The sequence below is a fragment of the Phalaenopsis equestris genome, unplaced genomic scaffold, assembly GCF_001263595.1.
Source record: "Phalaenopsis equestris unplaced genomic scaffold, ASM126359v1 Scaffold000745, whole genome shotgun sequence".
Classification (NCBI taxonomy): Eukaryota; Viridiplantae; Streptophyta; class Magnoliopsida; order Asparagales; family Orchidaceae; genus Phalaenopsis; species Phalaenopsis equestris.
Window position 1 is genome coordinate 171,310 of NW_018165185.1, and position 21,357 is coordinate 192,666.

The 21,357-nt window shown below is 38.6% G+C and overlaps 1 protein-coding gene across 2 annotated transcripts in view; it reads left to right on the forward strand.

Annotated features, from left to right (window-relative positions):
* The window catches only part of LOC110030629 (squamous cell carcinoma antigen recognized by T-cells 3), a 65,890-nt gene that overhangs the window by 27,413 nt on the left and 17,120 nt on the right, over positions 1 to 21,357 (forward strand). For both annotated transcript variants that reach the window (XM_020733432.1, XM_020733433.1), the window contains exon 9: positions 5,538 to 5,645. In XM_020733432.1, coding sequence (XP_020589091.1) covers positions 5,538 to 5,645 — 108 coding nt within the window. The remainder of the gene's footprint in view (positions 1 to 5,537; positions 5,646 to 21,357) is intronic.

Sequence of the window (21,357 nt, forward strand, 5' to 3'; positions counted from 1 at the left end):
TGATAGATTTAAGGTTAATTTTTGTGCGATTAGGGAATGAATGTAAACAAAGGATGCACACCAAAATATTTTACGTGGTATAGTAAAAAAGAATGCTTTGATATAAGGATAGGCAACCATCAAAACATGAAGTGGTGTTTTGAAGTTAAGTGACCGACTAGACATTCAGGGTCTGTTTGGCGCAGCTGCAGAAGCTGCAGCTGCTGGTAGCCTGTTTGGTGCAGCTGTGTGAAAACAGCTTTGGGGTAGCTGTTTCTGGAAAAATGATCATGTTGCCCATGTTTGTTAAAAATGTTCATAAATTTATATATTAAATTAATTAATATATGTAAATATATAAAAGTAATTATAATTATGGAGTAAATTTAAGTATTTAGTGTATACAATTATAGAGTATTTAGAGTAAATTTAAGTATTTAGTGTAATTATAATTATGGAGTAAATTTAAATATATATGTAATGATGATTCCTAGCGGAGCTCTCGACCGTAGCCGACATCGTGGATATATATACATACATACATGTATATACATACATACATGTATATACATACATACATGTATATACATACATATACACATATATATATTTGGGGAAAAGAACAACTCGTAGCTCCCTACGTGTTAATATAAAAGTAACCTAAAAAAGAGGGAGGGAAAGATGATCCCCATCTAAAAATAAAGAAGAGGTTCCTAGGGGTTTCTCTATCCATAATATAACTCCACACCAAAAAATGATAAAAGAAACTGTGTACCTAAAAATACATGAGAAGCAGTATACCAAAAAGAAAGTATACCCCATAAAGATGTACACCGAAAGACAAATAAATGACACCTGAAAATCTGAGAAAATAGCTCCAATGATACGGTGAGTTCGTTGAGACGACATACACATACAGTTGAGTTCCAAAAAAGTCATGTGCATCTTTAACCACATGAAGATCCTGCAGAAAACAAAAAGTAGGAAGAGAAGAGTTCCTCTAGCACACATTCAACTTTGTAGTCCTGAAGGGAGCATGAAAGAGCCGCTTCAGAGAATTAAACATAAAAACAAAGCAGAAAAATAGTTTCACAAGAGGAAGCCTCTTCTGCCTAAGGAGCAAGAGCTGGTAAAGCAATCAAGGCGTAGGAACTAAATAGCAGGTGATAAATAAAACACCACAAAACCGGAAGGTAGAGCTAGGGACCACGTAATGGTATAGACGATAAAGAGCAGTCGAGGAGCAACCACAACCACTGACCCTATTCATCAAATAGCGAGGGTGGGTCCATTCCAACCTAAAACAGAAAAAAGCCAGCAGAAAGGGGAAGAGAAGAGAACTGCAAACCTTGAAAAAATGCCTATTAGTCCGTCCCAAAAGTTGGTCAAGCCAAGGCCAAACAAAACCACCAAAATGAAATGCTAATAGGAATCATCACGACGGACATAAGGAGCATCAATCTTGTCTCCAACTAGCAAAGTGAGTAAAAGAGGTGGGGGAACGAATCCCACCCAACAGTTATTACTAGTGCTACCAAAGATAGCAAGCCAATTAGCGGGCCTATTCCCGTCTCGATAAATGAAACTCCAAATAACAGACATTTAAGATATTAAGAGTTTAATTCTCTTAATCCACCTTTTCCTGCCTTCAAGTAAAAAAAAACTCCCAGATATTTAAGTGAAAGGGTAGAAAGAGAAAAACCAGTAAAGTTGACAATTCAACACACATTAGAACGATTGACCGTGTTCCCCATGTATAAGTTGCATTTGTTGGCATTAAAAAGGAGGCCAGAAACTGATTGGAAATTAACCATTAAATGGTGAATTTTCCTCACCGCTTGTTTGCTAGCATTAGAGAATAAGATCATGTCATCGGCATAAGCCTGTTGCGTTACTAACGTATTGAATTTATGAGCATATTGTAAGAAAGGGTTTTGCCTGAAAAGATCATTTAAAAGGCGAGAGAGATAATCAAATATCAAAATGAAAATAGTAGGGGATAAGGGGTCACCCTGCTTAATCCCACGTCCCGTACTAAAGAAGCCCCGAGTGACTATTGATGAGGATGCTATATTTATTGCAGTGGAGTCATAAGAGAATAATTTTGCAAAAATCCTGAGCGAAGCCTCGAGCCTTAAGAACCTGCAAGATAAACTCCCAACTAACAGAATCATAAGCCTTGCGGATATCCAATTTAGTAATCATGTTTCCCCCTCTACATTTATTATCAATATCAAGAATAAGTTCCTGCGCAAGCATAATATTATATGTGATCCCACGCCTTTGAATAAAAACAGATTGATTCGAGGATATTAATTTATGGAGATGATGTTGAATTCGTCCGACCAAAATTTTACTAATCATTTTAGAAATAACTGTGGTCAGAGATATTGGCCTTAAATGATCTCAAATGTTTTTTTTGAGTGTTTTTAGGAATGAGGACAATAGTAGCAGCAGAGAAATAATTCCCTGGGGTCTCCCCCTTAAAAAAACTCTGGATAGCTTCCATAACCTTTTTCTTAACAATACTCCAGTATTTAATATAGAAAGCAGAAGTAAAGTCATCGGGCCCAGGGGCTTTGTTGCTATTGATATCCAGAAGAGTAGAATAAATCTCCTCAACTGAGGGGATACCACAGAGGTCGAGATCCACCATATGATGTCTTACATCATCAAATAAAGAAGCATCAATAGAGCCCGACGTGTCATGATGCTAAAAAAATTTAGAGAAATAGAGAACAGCGCTCTCTCCAATCTCCTCATCCCCGGTAATCCAGAACCCCTCATTATTTTTAATCCTCACAATGGTGTTATTGGCTCGTCTTTGTTTAATGAAAGCATGAAAGTATTTGGTGTTCCTATCACCTTATGAAAAATGATTCTCCCCAGCTTTTTGTTGCAACAATTCCTCCTCCCAAAGGGAGGCCTCAAATAATTCTTTATTTGCTTCCTGCATATCATGAATATATCATCAAAAGATTCATCAAGAGTTTGTAAGAGACTTACCCTCTGTTCAATTCTTCCGACTCTAGCATGAACATCCTCGAAAACCTCACAGTTTCAAGTCCTTAAGGCAGAAGCTACCTTTTTATGAAGCTTCCAGAGAGTGAACCAAACATTGCCCACCTCCTCACACCTCCAATTAGACGCAATGACTCTCAAGAAATCATCATGTCTTGCCTAGACATTTAAAAAACGAAAATGATAAGTGGAGGCCTTTTTGAAAAAATCGAAGGATAGAAGTAAGGACTGTGATCACACCCAGATCAAGAAAGATGCTGAACTTGAGAGTAACCATAAGAAGATATCCACAATTGATTAGCAAAACATCTATGAAGGCGTTCAAAAAGCTTGAACCTTTTCCAGGAACTTAGAATCAACAAAGCCTAGATCAGATATGTCAGCCAAATCCAAAGCTTCATTGAATTTATCAATTAAAGTGGTGTCAATTCTTCGACCACCCAATTTTTCAGAGTTGTGCATAATCATATTGAAGCTCCTCCCGCCATCCAATTCTGATAGATAATGACCCCCATATCAGATAATTTGTGCCAGAGATTGTATCTAGCAGTGGTAGAAGTTTCGACATAAACAAAATTGAGGCAACCAAAAATTCCTTCATAGAGAAAGAAGTGTGCACAAACTGTCTATTATCAATAAGGACATCAACTATGCTATGCTTCCGCCAAAACAACCAAATCTTATTAAAATAATTAGCAAAGAAAATTTTTTGAATTTATCCAAAATGTAGTCATCCGGAGAGGAAACCAAAGGCTCCAAAATAGCAAAAATGCCGACCTTATGAATCCTTGTCATTAATTTAAGTCTACCAAAGGAGTGAGGATCCGCAACTCCCCTGATATTCCAAATAAGGATGTTAAACATGAGTAGAAATTTTACCCTTCATAGAAGATCTAGGTCGGGTCTGTCCATTTTCTCCATCAGAAAAGTAGTGATTTATATCCAACAAATTATTCCCACTATTGTGATTATGAGCTTCCTTTTGAACTCTATACTTTCTCCGGCGGTACTTTTGAACATGCCATTCATCCCTTAAAATTTAAGAAATATCCTCCAATGGAGTGTCAGAAAGAGCATTAGAGTGATGAGAATATGGAAAATTATTATCAGTATTCATAGCATCAGGGAGAGAGACCAAAGAAATTCGAGCCCCCTTAGTATTAGAAATAACAGGAGGAAACACAACAGACAACATCTGCTCAACTCGCCCAACATGGGAGACATGTTGAGGGGGTTGTCCCTCGTGCTGAACCAAAACAGGGTGTACAAGTGGTTGAGAGGTCTCGGCAGTAGCAGCTGCCGGAGCATCCATATTATTTTCCGCATGAGGCAGAGGCGCTTGCCCAACATGTGACTGTTTCATACTTCCCCCTTTCCTCAACTCAGAATGTAGACGAAAGCATTGATCCGGACCGTGGCCAAACATTCGACAATGAGTACAGTAAGAGGGATGATGTTCTAATAAAATCTGTTACCTGTAACCATTGTGAGCCGAACCAATCCAAACCTCATCAGATGGAGGTAAGGTGACATCCCTTTCAATTAAAACCCTAGCCATAGACGGTCTTGAGATATTATAACTGGAAGCATCAAGTTTAAGGGATCTCCCGAACATAGCTGCCAAGGAGAACAAAATTTCGTGGTTAAAAAAATGGACTTTCAAACCTGGAAACCGAAGCCAAACAGGGATAATCGGAGCCTCAGCTTTGGGATCGAAGTTGGCTGACCATTTCAAGATTTTCATAGCACAATCCTCAAACCACACTAACCGCTTAGCAAACAAACGAATATAGTCCTCCTCATTGGATAACTGATTTAAAATATGCCTTCCATCTAAGGGTCCTATCTTCCAACCTCCAGAAAGCTTCATTAGTTCGAAATGTTTCCAAAGGAATTCCATTTTAGGATGCCCATACAAGAACTTTCCTACGAGATAGAGGCGGCAAGAAGAGGCGAGATCGACGTTTTCGGCGTTAGAGAGGAAGAGAGCTACCTTACCCCCTTTCCCGCCCGTTCGTCGAATGATAGAAGACTCATCACCGAGCGCGATTGAATCGTGAAAGGCAGAAGGGAAGTTTGGAACACCGCCGGCGTAAGAACGAGCCATGGAGAGACGATTACCCGCGTCGCCATTGAATCGCAAACCCTAGCAAAGCCGTAATCGAAAACGAAAACATTGTTTTTGAATATATATATATATATATATAGAGAGAGAGAGAGAGAGAGAGAGAGAGAGAGAGAGAGAGAGAGAGAGAGTACACAAGCCTCCTCCTAAGTTGTCAGCTCATGCTTTGCAAAATAGGAACTCAAAATTGTGTGTTTCACTTGAACTTTAAAAAACAGTTTCTAAAGGTAATTGATTCTAACAAACTATGGTTAACATGTTCGCCAATTGTCAACGTGGTCAACTTTAGATGGCATGCTTCTGACTTTACTGTCTTTTTAACTGGTCCTATTCCCTCTTTATGCAGCACATCCAGTTTTCTTGATTCTTGTTTAATATTTAATTTACTTATTTTACTCCGTTGTGTTGGCAGTATCTAGAATTGTTTCTAACTCGAATAGATGGTTTAAGACGAAGGATTTCTTCAACGGTAGCAAAAGAGGATGGCTTGGATTACTCCCTGATAAGAGAAACCTTTCAGGTTTATTTGTATATTTTCTGATTAAGTTTTCTCTAATCTTCATTTCTACTTGTAGTCTTGTGTTATTATTGTTTTGTTCTTTTGTTGTACTTTTACTGGCTGAGCCCCAATCAGCCATGCAATTTAATAAATTCAATTTTAAATTAAGTGCGGTATTTTTTTGCTTGCATGGTGACTTATTAAGATGACAAGCTAACTGTATCTTTAAAGTTAATGCTAATTCTCATTTTTCTGTATGTCTGCCATGGTTTTGGCAGTTGGCAGGTACAGAGTAGATATGGTTTCCGAGGTTAAAATTCCATTTCTGTTACTTTGTAGCATTGGAACTCCATCTCTTGATAATAACAGAACAGTAATTCAAATACTAATATTTTGTTTTTACATTTAAAAAATCTTGGATGGATTTGATTTACGTGATTGACATCTTACACATGGGGTAAAGATCACGGGAGTATTTGATTTGCTTGATTGACTCCCTACACATGAGGTTTTCCTTCAATACTTAGTTATAGATGAATTATTAGGAACCTAGTCCTGTGTTTTCTGATTTTCATCAGAAATTATAGAACACTATTTTCTGGTTAACCTTTTAGGTTTTAAGTTGAATTAAGATTTGATTTTATATCAAGCTTATCTTTTGTAAGCCTTTTTCAATAAATAGGGATGACTAGTTTGTACGTATTTGATTAGTTGAGTGATGAATTGAATACTGAATCATCTTCTTATCTATTATTCTGATAGAAACGAGACAAGTTTCCAATGAGATTAGGCCAAAATAAAATATCTTACTTCACCGACACAAAATAGCACTACCAAATACATAAAAGATAAACCTATGATTTGAGAGGTAGGCAATTCTCTCCCAAATGCTAATCCTATGATTCAAGACAATGATCACATACTGACGCGGGAGCTTAACAGGCCGCGGTATTGTAGCAGCTAACGCGACCCCTTTTTGCTCTTTTTGATCCCTTTCTTTTTTCTATTCCTTTCCTAATTTTATTTTCTTTTTATTCTAATTCTTTCCTATTTTATCTATTAGCTATTATATATGTGTGGTTTTACTTGCTTAGAGTTGGGTTTTGATTAATTCCAGATTTTAGATTTCTGTCAGGACAACCATCGACGTCCGTTTTTGTCTTCGAGGGCTGTATCTGAAGGATTTGGTGCTGCTCTGGTTGTATTTCTCTTTCGAGGTAGTGATTATTTTCCTTTTATTTCCTTTCACATCCTTCCACACCTCCTGTCGCCATTCCTTGTTGCACCCGCTCGAACAACGCTCGGGTTTGCTGTTTCTGCAGTCCTCAGCTTATCAACCACCTCCACTGTCTCTAATCCACCCATTATCTTTGCAATCGCCTCTCCAGGCTTATATCGACCACTACCACCGCCCAAGATCCACCCTTATTAAGTGTTTGTGTCTTATATGTTGCTATTTAAAATTTTCTGGTATTTTGTTGTATTTTCCATATAAGTGCATTGATCATAATCACCTATTTGCTTTAAGTATTAATATTTGCTTTTCCTATCACTGTTTGGGTTAATTTCGACATTTTCTGGTATTAGTGTTTACCTAATCCTTGTCTTATCCTTGTCTTATCCTAAAGTTTCTAGCATTCCCCAGCCCCACGCCCATTTTCCACTCAAGTATCCTTTCACTCTACACCAACACTATACACCTCTTTCACATACCAAAACCCCAAATCCTTACCACGCCACCTTCGAGACAAGTGTCATACGCCAATCAAGAGTTTACCACGGAAGAGTTACACTCATAACTCCGTCGAGTGCTACAATGACTCAGTAAATTTGAGAAAAGATGACCATCTAGTGGGATCACCTGAACTCCATCCGATTATAGAGATGTAGTGCCAGCTAGAGGATCTAGAGATGAAGTTCCTGTTATAGGATACACATATGAAGTGCCTCTTAGAAATTTTAATGATGAAGAGTCTCTACCCGAAAAATTGACCTGAATTATCTAAGAAGCCAGGATTTTGAGGTAATGGTGGAATTGTGACATTTTATCGGTCATTTGGATTCAAATAAGTTTATCGAGCAACTTCAGACCGTGAAAAATTTCTTTGAGTACCAGGATGTCTCACCGAACAAAATGGTGAAACTAGCCCCCAACAAGTTAAAGAAGAGTGTGTATTATTTTTTGTGGTAATATTTGTAGCACCTATGTTTGTGTGGGGGAAAAGATAAGATCACTACTTGGTCCAAAATGAAATGAGAGATGCAGTGTCGGTACCTAGCAATTCACTACAGATTGAATGCACAGACCCCAGTCTTCAAAAGTGAAGAGACTACATCATCGGGCGATCGCCACACGAATTTCCCTTCTATTGGAGTGGGATCCTCTCCTATTTACCCGAAGTTTATAAATACATTATTTTCGTTTTCTAGAGCAGTTTTTCTAAGTGTTTTGTATAAGAAAAACCATCGACGTCTAAGTTTACTCTACTACAGATTGGATGTGCAAACCATCGGCTTAAAAAATGAAGACACTAAATCACCGCACGACCACCACATGGATTTTCCTTTTATTTGGAGTGGGATACACTTCTATTTACCCTAAGTTTATAAATATGTTATTTTCGCGTTCTAGGGTAGTTTCCTCATTTTTTTCTTAAGGAAAACTGTTGACGTCTAAGTTTTCACTTCTAGGGTTCTATCCGAGAGCGAGTGGTGTCCGGTTATATTTCGTTCCAAGATGGCTACTCTCCTCCATAACTCGAGTGATGCTTTATTTGTATCTCTCTCCCGAGGTGGTGTTTATCCTTCTACAACTCCTAGACATCCCTCTCATTTTACTACCTGCATTCCTTCATGTAGCCACCACTTCTCTGCTGTTTTCCTACAGTTTCTGCTCTTCCAAATGCCACATATTCTGCCAGTCACTCGAATCATTCCTCCGGCACCTCTGTCGCTACAGCAACCCCGTAAGCCCATTGCCCCCACTGCTGTTCCAGCCACATGAACTGCGCTGCTGTTCCAACACTTCCTCTGCAGTGCCATTGCTATTCCAGCTGCCTAAGGCCATTTCCCGTGCCGCCTCTTTGCTGTTCCAGCCACCACAACAACCTCTCCGCAGCCTAGTTGTTTTTTTTGGGGCCCAGAGCCACCCCTAGCCGCTGTTTCTCAACTGTCAAATCCATCTACCCCCTTGCTACTGCCTCTCCGAGCCTATATCGGCCACCAACCCCACCCTAGATCCATCTTAGTTAAGTGTTTGTGTCGTCTCTATTGCTATTTTAGATTTCTGGGTGTCGTGTTGTATTTTTTCTATCATGTGTGTTGGTTATAACCACATATTACTTTCAGTAATAATATTTATTTTTCCTATCATTATTTGGGTTAACTCCGGTAACACCCGCTACTTTGGTGCATCTGATACAAAACAACACAAATAGTTCTCTACGCTCTGATTAACAACTTCGGACTGTCCATCAATTTGTTGGTGGTATGCTCTACTTTACTTCAATAAGATCCCTTGCATTCTAAACAGTTTCTTTCATAAATGACTAAAGAAGATCTTGTCTCGATCCGACACTATCAATTTTGGGATCTCATGCAAGCGGACAACCTCATGTATAGAAACATCAATGATAGAAACCGCAATGCAGTGATGACGTAGAGGTACAAAGTAAGTACTTGCTTAACAAGTCCATCGCCACCAAGATAACTGTAAATCCTTCTGACAAGACATGCCTTCAATGAATTGTATCATCATCGCCTTCCATACCATCTCTCGTAATGTTAAAGGTTGTAGCAATCCCCAGGAGCTAATTCAATATACTTCTGTCGTTGGCACACATCACATCACATCTTGAGACCATATTCTTCACATCCTTTTTTATTCCCACTAAATATAATTCTAATGCTATCCTACGGTATGTTTTGAACACATCCGAATGCCCCTTGATAGCGCTGCCATGAAGTTCCTATAATAACTTTGGTGACAAATGTTAATATAGGAACTATCAATTTTGGGATCCCAAGCAAGCGAACAACCTCACGAATAGAAACATTGGTGACAGAAACCGCAGTGCGGGGATGACATAGAGGTACAAAGTGAGTGTACTTGCTTAACTGGTTCATCACCACCAAGATAACTGTAAATCCTTCTGACGGGGCATGCCTTTAATGAATTCTATCATCACCGCCTCCCATACCATCTTTCGTAATGTTAGAGGTTGTAGCAATCCCCAGGCACTACCGCCATGTACTTATGTTGTTGGCACACATCACACCTTGAGACCATGTTCTTCACATCCTTTTTTATTCCCACTAAATATAATTCTAATGCTATCCTCCGTTATGTTTTGAACACACCCGAATGCCCCCTGATAGCGCTGCCATAAAGTTCTTATAATAACTTCGATATGTGTCTTGAAGTTCTGGGTAATCCATAGTGTCCATGGTAATGTTGGTCATTTTGTGAATAACTTGGGTAGTTGTTCTCATCATTCAATGAAGCCAAACGATCTTGCTCAATTCCTTATCTATCTCACTTTCTTACTTCAAGACCTCCTAATCTAAGACCAAAGGGGCTGACAATGCCAACAATTGAGGCTCCTCTATTCTTAGTGATAAGGCGGCATCATCAACACAAATTTCTGTACAAAATATAGACCCACCACTTGCAAAAGAAAAAAGATACAACATTCCATTGGGGCAGAACTAGAATAAACATCTCCAAAATACTCAACTCAAACTTAAATGTATGAGGAAATAAAAAATGACATAAATAGTCTCATGCCTAAAAAAAAACCCTTTAGAAATAAGAAAATAGAAAGAATATCGAAAAAAAGGAATAAAAATTCATGCTGAATCAGAATCAGAGTAGAATTGCATTGTCAAATTCTCATGTGATTGTGAAAATGAAGTTTTCACTGTACCAGAACTCCCACACTTCAATCTAGTGGGAACACATGAACTGCGAAATTCTGTGCTTTGGTCTAGCTAGATCGCGTGAATCACAAAATTTTGCGCTGGTGGAATCTCGCGCTATCACTTGCATCCGCTTCCTCATGCACTCCTATCGCGTCCTGCTTTATTCTTCTTGGGTTGAAGAAGCTTTTTCTTCTTCCCAGGAAGCTTCTGCTACCATCATCATAACAAAGACATTATCTCATAGTGTTTGATATAACTCTATTACAAAATTTATGCTCCATATAATTCATACAACTCTAAAAGACTTGTCATTTTAGAGAGTCTCTTGGTAAAATAGGTAACCATCCTTTTTTGGCACAACAAAATTGGAACTGCACGTGTTTGAGTACTATCACAAATCATGCCTCGAGCCATTAGAACTATAACCTACTTCTCCCAATTCTTGGGCTTATCTGATAAACATGCATGCCTGAAAGAATCGACCTTGAAATCAATTATATAACATGCTAACTCTTAATCGGTAACAACGAGTTAAGAGATAAACTGTCAATCAGGACATGACAACTTCTTCAAAAAGGGTTTCCCCTTTTCTATTATTGACTCAGACTCATTATCTTATAGGACAACCAATGTTAATCTAGTGGAGTATCTCTCACGAGTTTAGCTTGAATCACTAATATCTTTTACTCGTTGGTCGGAGGTTGAGTTTCCTCTCTGACATCTTCATCCTCTCGTGCGTTTATATCCATTTTTCAAATGGTCTCTGTTCAGTGAAAGATATCATACTCTTGTTTACGTAATCTGATTCACTGTGCCTAAAATCATATCACTTGATGCACTTTCTAGTTGGGACAAATTTAGGATGCTAGTTTTTTCACCTGTTCTCCACTTTGAACTAGCTTCTTCTCATACATGGTTATCTTGGACGTTCCGCTGTGTGTACTCTTACTGTTTGATGTGGCGGTTATCCAGTGTCATTGTTTCCATCTTTGAAGCTAGGGTTTGAACATCATGTAATTCCAATATGGTTGTAATTGAACTACATTGCCAATGAACGATCTCAATCCCTTCAGATATTGAACTATGATTTTTTCCTCGGGCTCCACTAGCCCACATTTCAATATATACTACTTGAACTCAACATTGTACTCATCTAGTGATAGATCTTGTTGTTGCAAGTCATGAATTCTCGAGAACATATCTCGTTTGTAATGAATTGGCAGGTACTTGCGTTGTATTTCGCGCATCTTATACTTGGCAGTGATTTTAATTTTTTCTTCCCACCGTTGAAGAAGCTTCAGATTCTCCCACTGATGCACCATTCTATAATTAAAAAATGACTAGCATTAACATTTTGTCTAGTTGTATGTCCTGATGCTCAAAGGTATGTTCATTGTCTGAAGACTTTTGTTGAACTCGTTCGGATCCACGTGGCTGTCAAAATACGATTAGTCAATTTTTACTCCAAAATTTTGGCTTCTCCTTTGATATTCCATGCCATATCTTTAGGATATTGGTTCTTCATCACTGGAAATTGGTTGGCGAAAGGTATTCACTTCACTCTTTCGATCTAATAAGTCATCGTTGTGGCTAGTGGTAACTTTTATGGATTGTCTCTTTATGAAGGAGACAAGCCTCTGTTGCATTTGAAGAACTTTCCACTGCATATCTTCCATGGTGATTTAATGGAAGCGTCATTGAGAGTTTCTCCTTGGCAACATGCTATATCATTTTTCTATTGTAAGTTTTGACGAAAAGAAAAAAAAGATAAAAGTTTGGTCAAGAGGTTAGAGTTTGGCAAAAAGTGTTGGGGTGAACATTTTGATGGAGGTTTGGGTTAGGAATTGCGATATGATTGATTTTAGAAGTATTTTTTTTTTAGTGGAGGTGTATGTTAGGTTATTTATTGGATTGGTGGGTTTAGGTCACCCTAGGATGGAAATAGGGATGTGCTAGGTTTGATACCGAATGATGTCAATCTAGGGCGTCAATAAGATATTTGGGATTTAGATTTAATCGGGAAGTGGTTGTGGAATAGTTGGGGAATAAATATTTAGGAGTTTGACGACGTTTTCACGGAGATTGACATTGATCGACGACTGTCCCAACTAAATACAATGAAGAAAACTTTGATTTGGCGATGTTATGATGGAGAGGAGCTTCACCACCTATTTTTGCACAAGCTACAAACACGTCATTTGCAAAAAGAAAATAGTACAACAATCCAGTAAGGTAGAACTAGAAGAAACATCTCCACAATACTCAACTTAAATCAAAAGCCTGAAGAAATAGGAAATAATCGTATATTGATAGTCTAATGCCTAAAAGAAACCATAAGCAATAAGGAAATAGAAAGAAATTTGGGAAAGGAAATAAAAATTCATGCATAATCTGAATTGAGATGAAATTATGTGGTCAAACTCTCGTGCGATCGCAAAAATGAAGTTTTTGCTATACAGGATTTCCCCCCTTCGGTCTGGCGGGTTTGCATGAATCTTGAAATCCCACGTTTCACGCGTAAGTGGGATAGTGTGAAACATGAAATTCTATGTTGTGAAATCCCGTGCTCGCATCCCTTTCATTGTGGGCTCTTATCGTGTCTCGCATCGTCTTGAGCTTCACCAAAGTCTTGCACAAACTAGGGTCACCAAGAAGCAGTATTGTCTTGTCTCTCTTTTGAAATTTCATTGTTAGGAGTTTCCAAGTCATCTCTCTCCCATGAGAATTGCAACCATTCATACCCAATATCAACACTCTCTAAATCCAAGAGAAGAAAAATCTTCCACCAATTGTATGCTCTGCAGTGTCAAAATCAGCCCCATTCAAACTCCACTTCTCTTCTCCAAGTGCCCCGTCCCCATCATCACTCGAAAGTTTCTTATGTCAACTATCTCAAGATGGTGACCCAAAACTATCCACCAACACCACTACGTCCGATTCTCTGATCTGTCTCCGATGCTTCATAACGTGGTTTGGTGTGAACCGCACCACCGAGTTCAATGAGACTTTTGGCACATCCAAGTTAGAGTATTGCTCTTCCTCCACAATCTCCGCTGTTTTTTCATTCACTGCCTCATCCTTGTCACACACTATGAGAACCTGTGATGTTCATTCCTTACAACTGTCTTGGTACAAACTTCTTATCACATGGAAAACATACCCCCTTGGCTTGCTTCACTTGAATCTATATCTTTATAAGGTGTTTGAATCCCCCTTTCGATCGTGGCTAATTCTTACTGTTTTGTGGAGCCTCCCCCTAGTATCCCATAGTTTGAGTTTTTGCTATCGCCGTGGTTATAGCATTTCTAGATGACGCTCTACTTGTGTTGCTCCTATTAACTCATTTCATTTTGTTTTTATCTTCAACTAACTACGCTAATTTCATAGTTTCTCACATTCCTCGCGGTCTCAACAGGCAAAACACTACTCGAATTTTAGGCTTTAAACCCTTCATGAAGTTTTCTTTTAATACTACTTCCAATAGCCCTCTCAAACGGCTTGATAACATCTCAGTTTTTCCTCTATAATTTATGATGGCCTATTCTTGGACCAATGCAAAAAAAAAATTACTAGTGTAGATTCCCTTCTTGTGTGGTTTTGAAATGCTTTAACAATTAATCCTTGAATTCTTCTCATGTTTCTGATTGGTTGGAGTTGTTCGTGATAGAGTCTTCCCTTTCAAATACAGGGCTGCTATCATCAATTTTTTTTTCCTTAGCCCATTAACAACAAAGTTTCTCTCAATGCGATAGATCCAACCATAAACATCCACTTCTTCAAATATCGACTTTTTCAAGTTCCTTATGCATGAGTCTCCTGCCAATTTCTTCGATTGAAGCTTTTTTCTCCCATGAAACGGTGGTTGAGTTTCTTTCCTTGAATTTTTCATAAGTCTGGTTCATCCGATAATCTGCTCGTCCATCCCCGTTGGCTTTGGAATAGCTTTCTGCCTGGAAGGAAGCTGGAGCAAAAGGCATTGGCGCAGTTGCATGCAACTTTTAGCTGGTTTCCCAACCCCCGTAGTTCCCAATTTCAGGTTGAAATCTTTTGAATCTATCTTCTCTTCTAGTTTCACCTGCTACTGCTCCTTCCAAATCTTTAGACGTCGAACGATTTCTTATAGGTTTTGCCGCTCGAAGCTACTCCCAGCTTCTTCACTCAATCCTGTCTGCTTTTGTTCATTCTAGTCGTCTAGATGTTACTCTATTCCTTCCAAGTGTTGTTGTTTGAGTCTGCTCCTCAATTCCTTAGCTCGATCTCATGGCTGCAGATCCCCTTAAATAATGACGCTGCCCTGATACCGTGTGAATCCTTTTGTTTGCCATTGCTTGCATTTGCTCCAAACACCGTCGCTCAATTCTGCGGCAGGCGGCTGTGGGTTTGCATGAAACTTCACTTTCTTCTTCATCATTTCTTCCAAGGTCGTGAATCTCTCCTCAATGGATGAGAACCGTGCTTCCATAGACAAAAAATACTCCTCTATTTTCGATCTGATTTGGCTCCCCTCATACTCTATCTTCTTCTCTAAGACATCTATTTTCTTGGACGCCATTATTCTCAGGTATAACTCTTATACCAATTTGATAGGAATGAGACAAGTTTCCACAAAGATTAGGGAAAAATAATACATCTTACTTCACCGGCACAAAAAAAAAACACTACCCAAATGCATAAAAAATAAACCGTTCAAGTGATAGACAATTCTCTCCCAGACCCTACCACTAAAATTCAAGCAACAATGACATATCCTCACCCTAAACATATTAAGCCTTATTTATTCCACACAATAATAACTAACAAATGACTAAATTTCTCTTTTAGTCATGCGCGTAATGTAGGCCTTCAAATTATTTGGCAGACACTTAACATGGGTCTTCAAATTTTGTGGCGGTCTCGGCGTCAACTCAGTGCAGCATTTGGCAGATCGCGCTAGGCTAACATAATCATCTCTCTTTGCCTTGGGTCTCTATCCATTCTCCTTCTAATTGCTCTACTTCTATATTAATCGGTTTCTATGCCAAGTCTGCGCATGACCTTGTGAATTACGTCTATGTATTCGTCCTGAATTGACTATTAATGTTCTTGCTATTGATTCACGTGCATTGATTACAAGTAATAAATTTCAACTTTCTTTCTAGCATAAAGACTTGTCCTGCTCAGTTTCCGCAAGTTATCTTGCCTTGACTTCGACTTACTGTGGGATCCTGCCACGAGACTACCCTTTCTCTAGTTTGTGTAGCCTTCGTGCATGCATATCACACCTAAAGCTGAACATTGCTTATTGCACAACCCTTCCATCATAGTTATTCACCCTACACATTCTGTCACGCTATTTGTACCTCAAGTAAGACTTGTGATTTGATATTCTAATTACTACCAGCTTACTGCATGCCAACCTTTGAAGCATGGACACATATATACAAACACAACATGATACGAGGATACAACATAATTTTAAAAAAATGACACACCATGTCATGAACACTTTTTTATATTTAATTAATTATTAATATAAAATATACATTTTTTCATGATTCTTTATTAAAGACATCACAACACAAATTGTGCAAGAATAACATTTAACTTCATAATTTTAATTTATATTATAGAACCTTATGCTTATAAAAATTAATTTCTAAAATTAGATATATAATATGTTTCAAAAAAAATTATCGAACTTTCTATTTAAATTTTAAAAAATCAACGATTACAAAGAGAAAACTATTCATGCTTAGCTTTTAGAAGTATTGAATGCATCTTGTGATGCAGGTGTCTCCCGCACCAGGTGCGAGACGTGGCAGCCTCCAGCTTTCGAACTAGGTGTAGCTTTGTGTGAAGTAGTTCATCGTTTGGGGAGGAGGGAACCATTACTACCGCCTAATGGAAAGGGCCCCACTTTTAGCTATCCTAGTAGTATTTATATGTATTTTCTATGTTTTAGGTCTGTTTTTGTTTTAGATTTTTTGTCATCAACATCTTTCTCCCTTGATATGGTTATTTAGGGTGGTGATTATCTTTTCATTTCCTCCTTTTTCCGCATTCCTCTGCTTGTTGTTGCATCCTCTAGCAACCCGTTGCTTACTGCCACACCCTTCCCCCACTAATTCAGTTATTAATTGCTGCCACACCCTCCACATACCCTACTTGTTGTCCAGCCGCCAAACCATCTTCCCCTCGCTGGCGCTAAACCTCTCTATCACCTACAACTCTCCTCTTCCACTATGTGAACACATTCCACCTCTTTCGATTCTCACCCTATAGGGTCTTTTTTTAAATTATTTTTATTTGTAATTTTCTTTGAATTTCAACAATAATATTATCATTCCGTTGTGGTTTTGGATTAATACCAGTATCATTTGATATCAGAGCTAGCCTAATTCTAATCATATTTTATGGTTTCTAACCTTCCTACACCTCGACTTAAAAAGTACTTTCCTCTCCTCAAATACTCTCTTCTATTCCCACAAATCTAAACTTTAACCATGCCACTGAGGGGACACATTCGGAACCTACCCGGGAAGAGATGCACCGAGAGATTCGTCGACTAGCATAGGCTTGCATAAATTGATGACAGGACCCAAGGTAAAATAAGCCTCGATTGTGCTATGGAGAGTCGAAGAGGAGAAATGGATGAGAAAGTAATAGGTTTAATCAAAGAAAGTACCTTGTTACCTGACGCTGGATGCATCACATGTAGCTTACTTGTACTTCATGGGGGTTTTGCGACTGCACGGGATACCCACAATCATTATTTCCGACAAATATGTCAAGTTTCTGAGTCACTTATGAAGGACTCTATGTGGGAACCTTGGCACTAAGCTTCAATTTAGCCTTGCTGCTCACCCACAAATGGGTGGTTAGATAGAGATGGTGAATAGGAGTTTGAGGAACCTTCTTAGGTGCCTAGTGGGAAAAAAACATTAAGCAGTGGGACCTCATTCTAGCTCAATTCAAATTTGTTTAAAACAGATCCGTTAGTTAGACCACGGGGCACATCTCATTTAAGATGGTGTATGGGCGCAATCCCTCACTCCATTTGACTTGGTAACACTCATTTCGACATTCGAGATTAGTGAGGATACTGAGGAGAGGGTGTAAAAGATTCAAATGTTACACAAAGGGTGGGAAATGAAATCACCAAACAAAACCGCAAGGACCGGTACAAGCAAGTAAAACTAGGAAAAATGTGACTTTCCAAGAAGGGGATCTAGTGTGGATTAGGTTGAAGAAAGAGAGTATTCCTCGGAATATTGCATTTTGTATTAATAAATTAGAAGTTACAAAAAAGTATAAAAAAAATGTGATTTATCATCTATAAGTTTAGAAGAAAAAGCACTATCGTCTTTCACATGCATCTAAACAAAAGCGCCATGAAGGGCTAGTTTAGCTAAAAAATGAGCCTCTCTATTACATTCTCTTGGCACTTGAAAGAAAAGGACCTGCCTAAACAACGTGTGGAAAGCAAAATCGGGAGGCCGGAGTGGTTGACGTTGCTAATTAGCTTAATACATAGTGTCCTGCAGAAACTAGATGATATTAGCATTGTTCCTTTGATAATAATGCCATTGCACTCATACATCCATAGTTCACATATGTGTTGGAAGTCGTAAGTGGCTTTGAGCTCGACAAAGCCACCCTCAATGATGAGGTATTGGCCCATAGTCGCAAGGCCTCTTCCTTTTTTGTCGTGGATAATAGGTCCAGTCCCAACCATATTGTAAGGTAGGAGGGCCTCGTCGACATTCACCTTGAGCCATCCAATTGGGGCTTTTTTTGTGGGGTGGGGGGGTGGGGAGGGATTGATGGATGAGAAGGAGGAAATCGATCCGACAAATGAAAGGTTTTCGTGGGATCCTTTGGGAAGCTCAAGCTTAGGGCAGACTAGGGTAGATGGACCTTTCATATTCAATAGACTGAATGACAACGCTTACAAGATCGACCTACCAGAGGACTACAACAATTGTGCTACTTTCATCGTAGCAGATTTGACTCTTTGCTATAAGGAACTTGAAGCTTCGACTGTGACAGATGAGGTTGAAGCTCCCCGAGAGACAATTGCTGATGCCAAAGGACTACAATAATTATGCTACTTTCATCGTAGCATATTTGATTCTGTGCTATAAGGAGCTTGAAGCTTTGACTATGAAAGATGAGATTGAAGCTCTACCAACCCCTAAAGACTAATGTTGGTACGTCTGCCACACAAGACGCGGGACCTCCAGCTGCGAAACAGGCACGACTTTGCATGAACTGGATCATCCCTTGGAAGGAGGGAACCACACGAGCATTCTTTCGTGAGGAATTGCAGCCTAACTGAGATGGCCCCACCTTTTGCTACCCTAGCAGTGTATATGTTAGTTTCAATGTTTTAGGTCAGTTTTTGCTTCAGATTCACTACCTATTGCATCTTTCTCTTTTGCTAGAGTTGTATTTGAGGACATGTGGTGCTTTGGCTATACTATGTTCCAAGGTGGTGATTATCTCTTCGTTTTCCTTTTTTTCCCGTGTTCCCTTGCTTGTTGCTGCACCCTCTAGCAACCTACTACTTGCGGCTGCACCGTCTAGCAACCTGCTGCTTGCTTCCACAACCTCCCACGACCCTGCTACTTGTTGTGGACCCTATCAACCCAATTATTGATTATTTCCGCACCCTCCACGACCCCTACTTGTTGTCCATTCGCCAAACCATCTTCCTCTCACTGTTGCTAAACCTCTTTACCACATAAATATCTCCGTTTTCACTATCTCAACAAGCAACTCATCTTCAATCCTTGCCCTTGGGGGTCTTTTGTGTTTGTGTTGTTTTTATATTTTCAAGTGTCTTTATTTGTAATCCCGTTAGAATTTCACAATAATATTATAATTTCGTAGGTAGCACTTTTGATGCTTGATTTTCATGAATGTTTTATGGAGCTTCAACATGACGCGAGAGGTGGTGGGTTTGACTATAAGGCATAATTAAGTTAAATCGTATATTTATAATTTTCTACGTCCCTTGTCCTGTTTTGTGTTAAGCTATAGTCTTATGCAGTGTTGAGGTGTGTCCCAGACATGTTCAGGCTTGAAAAAAATTCAGACATATTTTGTAGTATCGATCAAGCGTCGGGGCATGTCGGTAAAGTGTCGGGGCGTGTTAGACAAATGTTGGTGTCTGATATGTGTCTGATACAGGCACGACACATTTTTAGAACCTTAGGTGTTACATAGATCCCAACTCTACTTTTGAGTTCCTTAGCAAAATCAAAGAGAAGCTAGAAATCAAAGGAATCATAATATTGAGTTGAAAACCTACAGGAGTTGCTATGGGATTATTTAATATTTATAAACATGCAACGTTTATACTTTTGAGACATATTGGGGACATTTAAACTACCCCGAGGAAATTTCAAATCTCATACCTTGATTTGGAACCAAAGTATAAAAATTTCCTACCTTAACTTGGAACCAAAGTATTAGGAATAATCATAGACTTCACTTTAAATGCACACAACAAAATGATTTCTAAGTTGAGTTTTCAAGGACTGTCACTAAACTAGATTTGTCATCATTAAGTGTATCATGAATAAACCATCGGTCTAATGACAACCTTGCTCATGAAGTTATCATTTGGTGGTGGGGGTTACATGCTTTAGTTTTGAATGACACCATATTGTCACATGTCAAACTGGACTGAGAAATTCAGGATGAGATGCTTGATATTTTTTTAAAGTTCATTAGAAGAAACAAAGATAAAAGGTAAATGAAATCATAAAGACTTATGGATTTAGAGACTATAAAATAACCTAAAAAAGAAAATACCTCTGAAAAAAACAGAAATTCAAGGAAAAAAAAATTAGAAGACTCAAAAAAATTTGGATAATTTTATGAGTCATGTTTGATGTATCGAGCCTTCTCAAGCTGTACGAAATGATATTAATCATGTAAATATTTAAAATGATAACAAATACAAAGAATTTAGTATAAAATTGAGATAAATGTGGGATTAATTGAGCCAATTCTTCTCACAAAGAGATGGAGTCGTTAGGGCTTGTGGTTTGATATTTGCACAAACTACAATAGAATAATTACAATTCTCTTGCATCAACTTTTCCTATTTTGGGCTCGGGACCTAAAATTCTATAAGGTTTTTTAGATCTTTTTTTTTAACAATATTTATCTAACAAGAAAACATATGATTGTCCCTTACCTATATGATAGGTTTGTAAGTCTCATTGTATATGAGTTTTTTGTTATTAGAGTTGTACGTTAAACTTAAATCCTCTACATGATGAGGGTAAAGTCAATATGGTTCAGAGCTGGGTGGCTTTCTTCTCTCAATCGTTTATCTATTAAGGGTAGAGTTTAGAAAGCCCATAGCCTAATAATATTTCATGTCTTGATCCTTTATATAAGAAGGGAAGTGCATTCAGTTGGGTGAATCATAGCTGCCTCTATTATATCACTCACAGATTTGGGAAGGAGTTGTTAAGGGCCTTGACATAAAACCCCTCAAGTATAATGAAGTTGAACTCTTAAATATTGAGGTGCCTCTTTGTGTAAAGGTTGTGCTTGCTAAGGGTTAACTTTAGATTAATTTCATATTTCAGATTTTTGTTTGGATAGTTGCTGACGTTTTTTTCCCTTTAATGACTGTGTCTGAGGGATTGGGTGGTGTTCTGGCTGTATTTCTTTCTCGAGGTGGTGATTATCTTCCTCCTATTCCCTCTCGTATCTTCCGACTCCGGTTCCTGTTGTTGTACCTCGATACAACCACCCGCAACAACTCTCGGTTTGCTATTCTCTACTGCAGTTCCTCACCTACTAGCCACTTTCC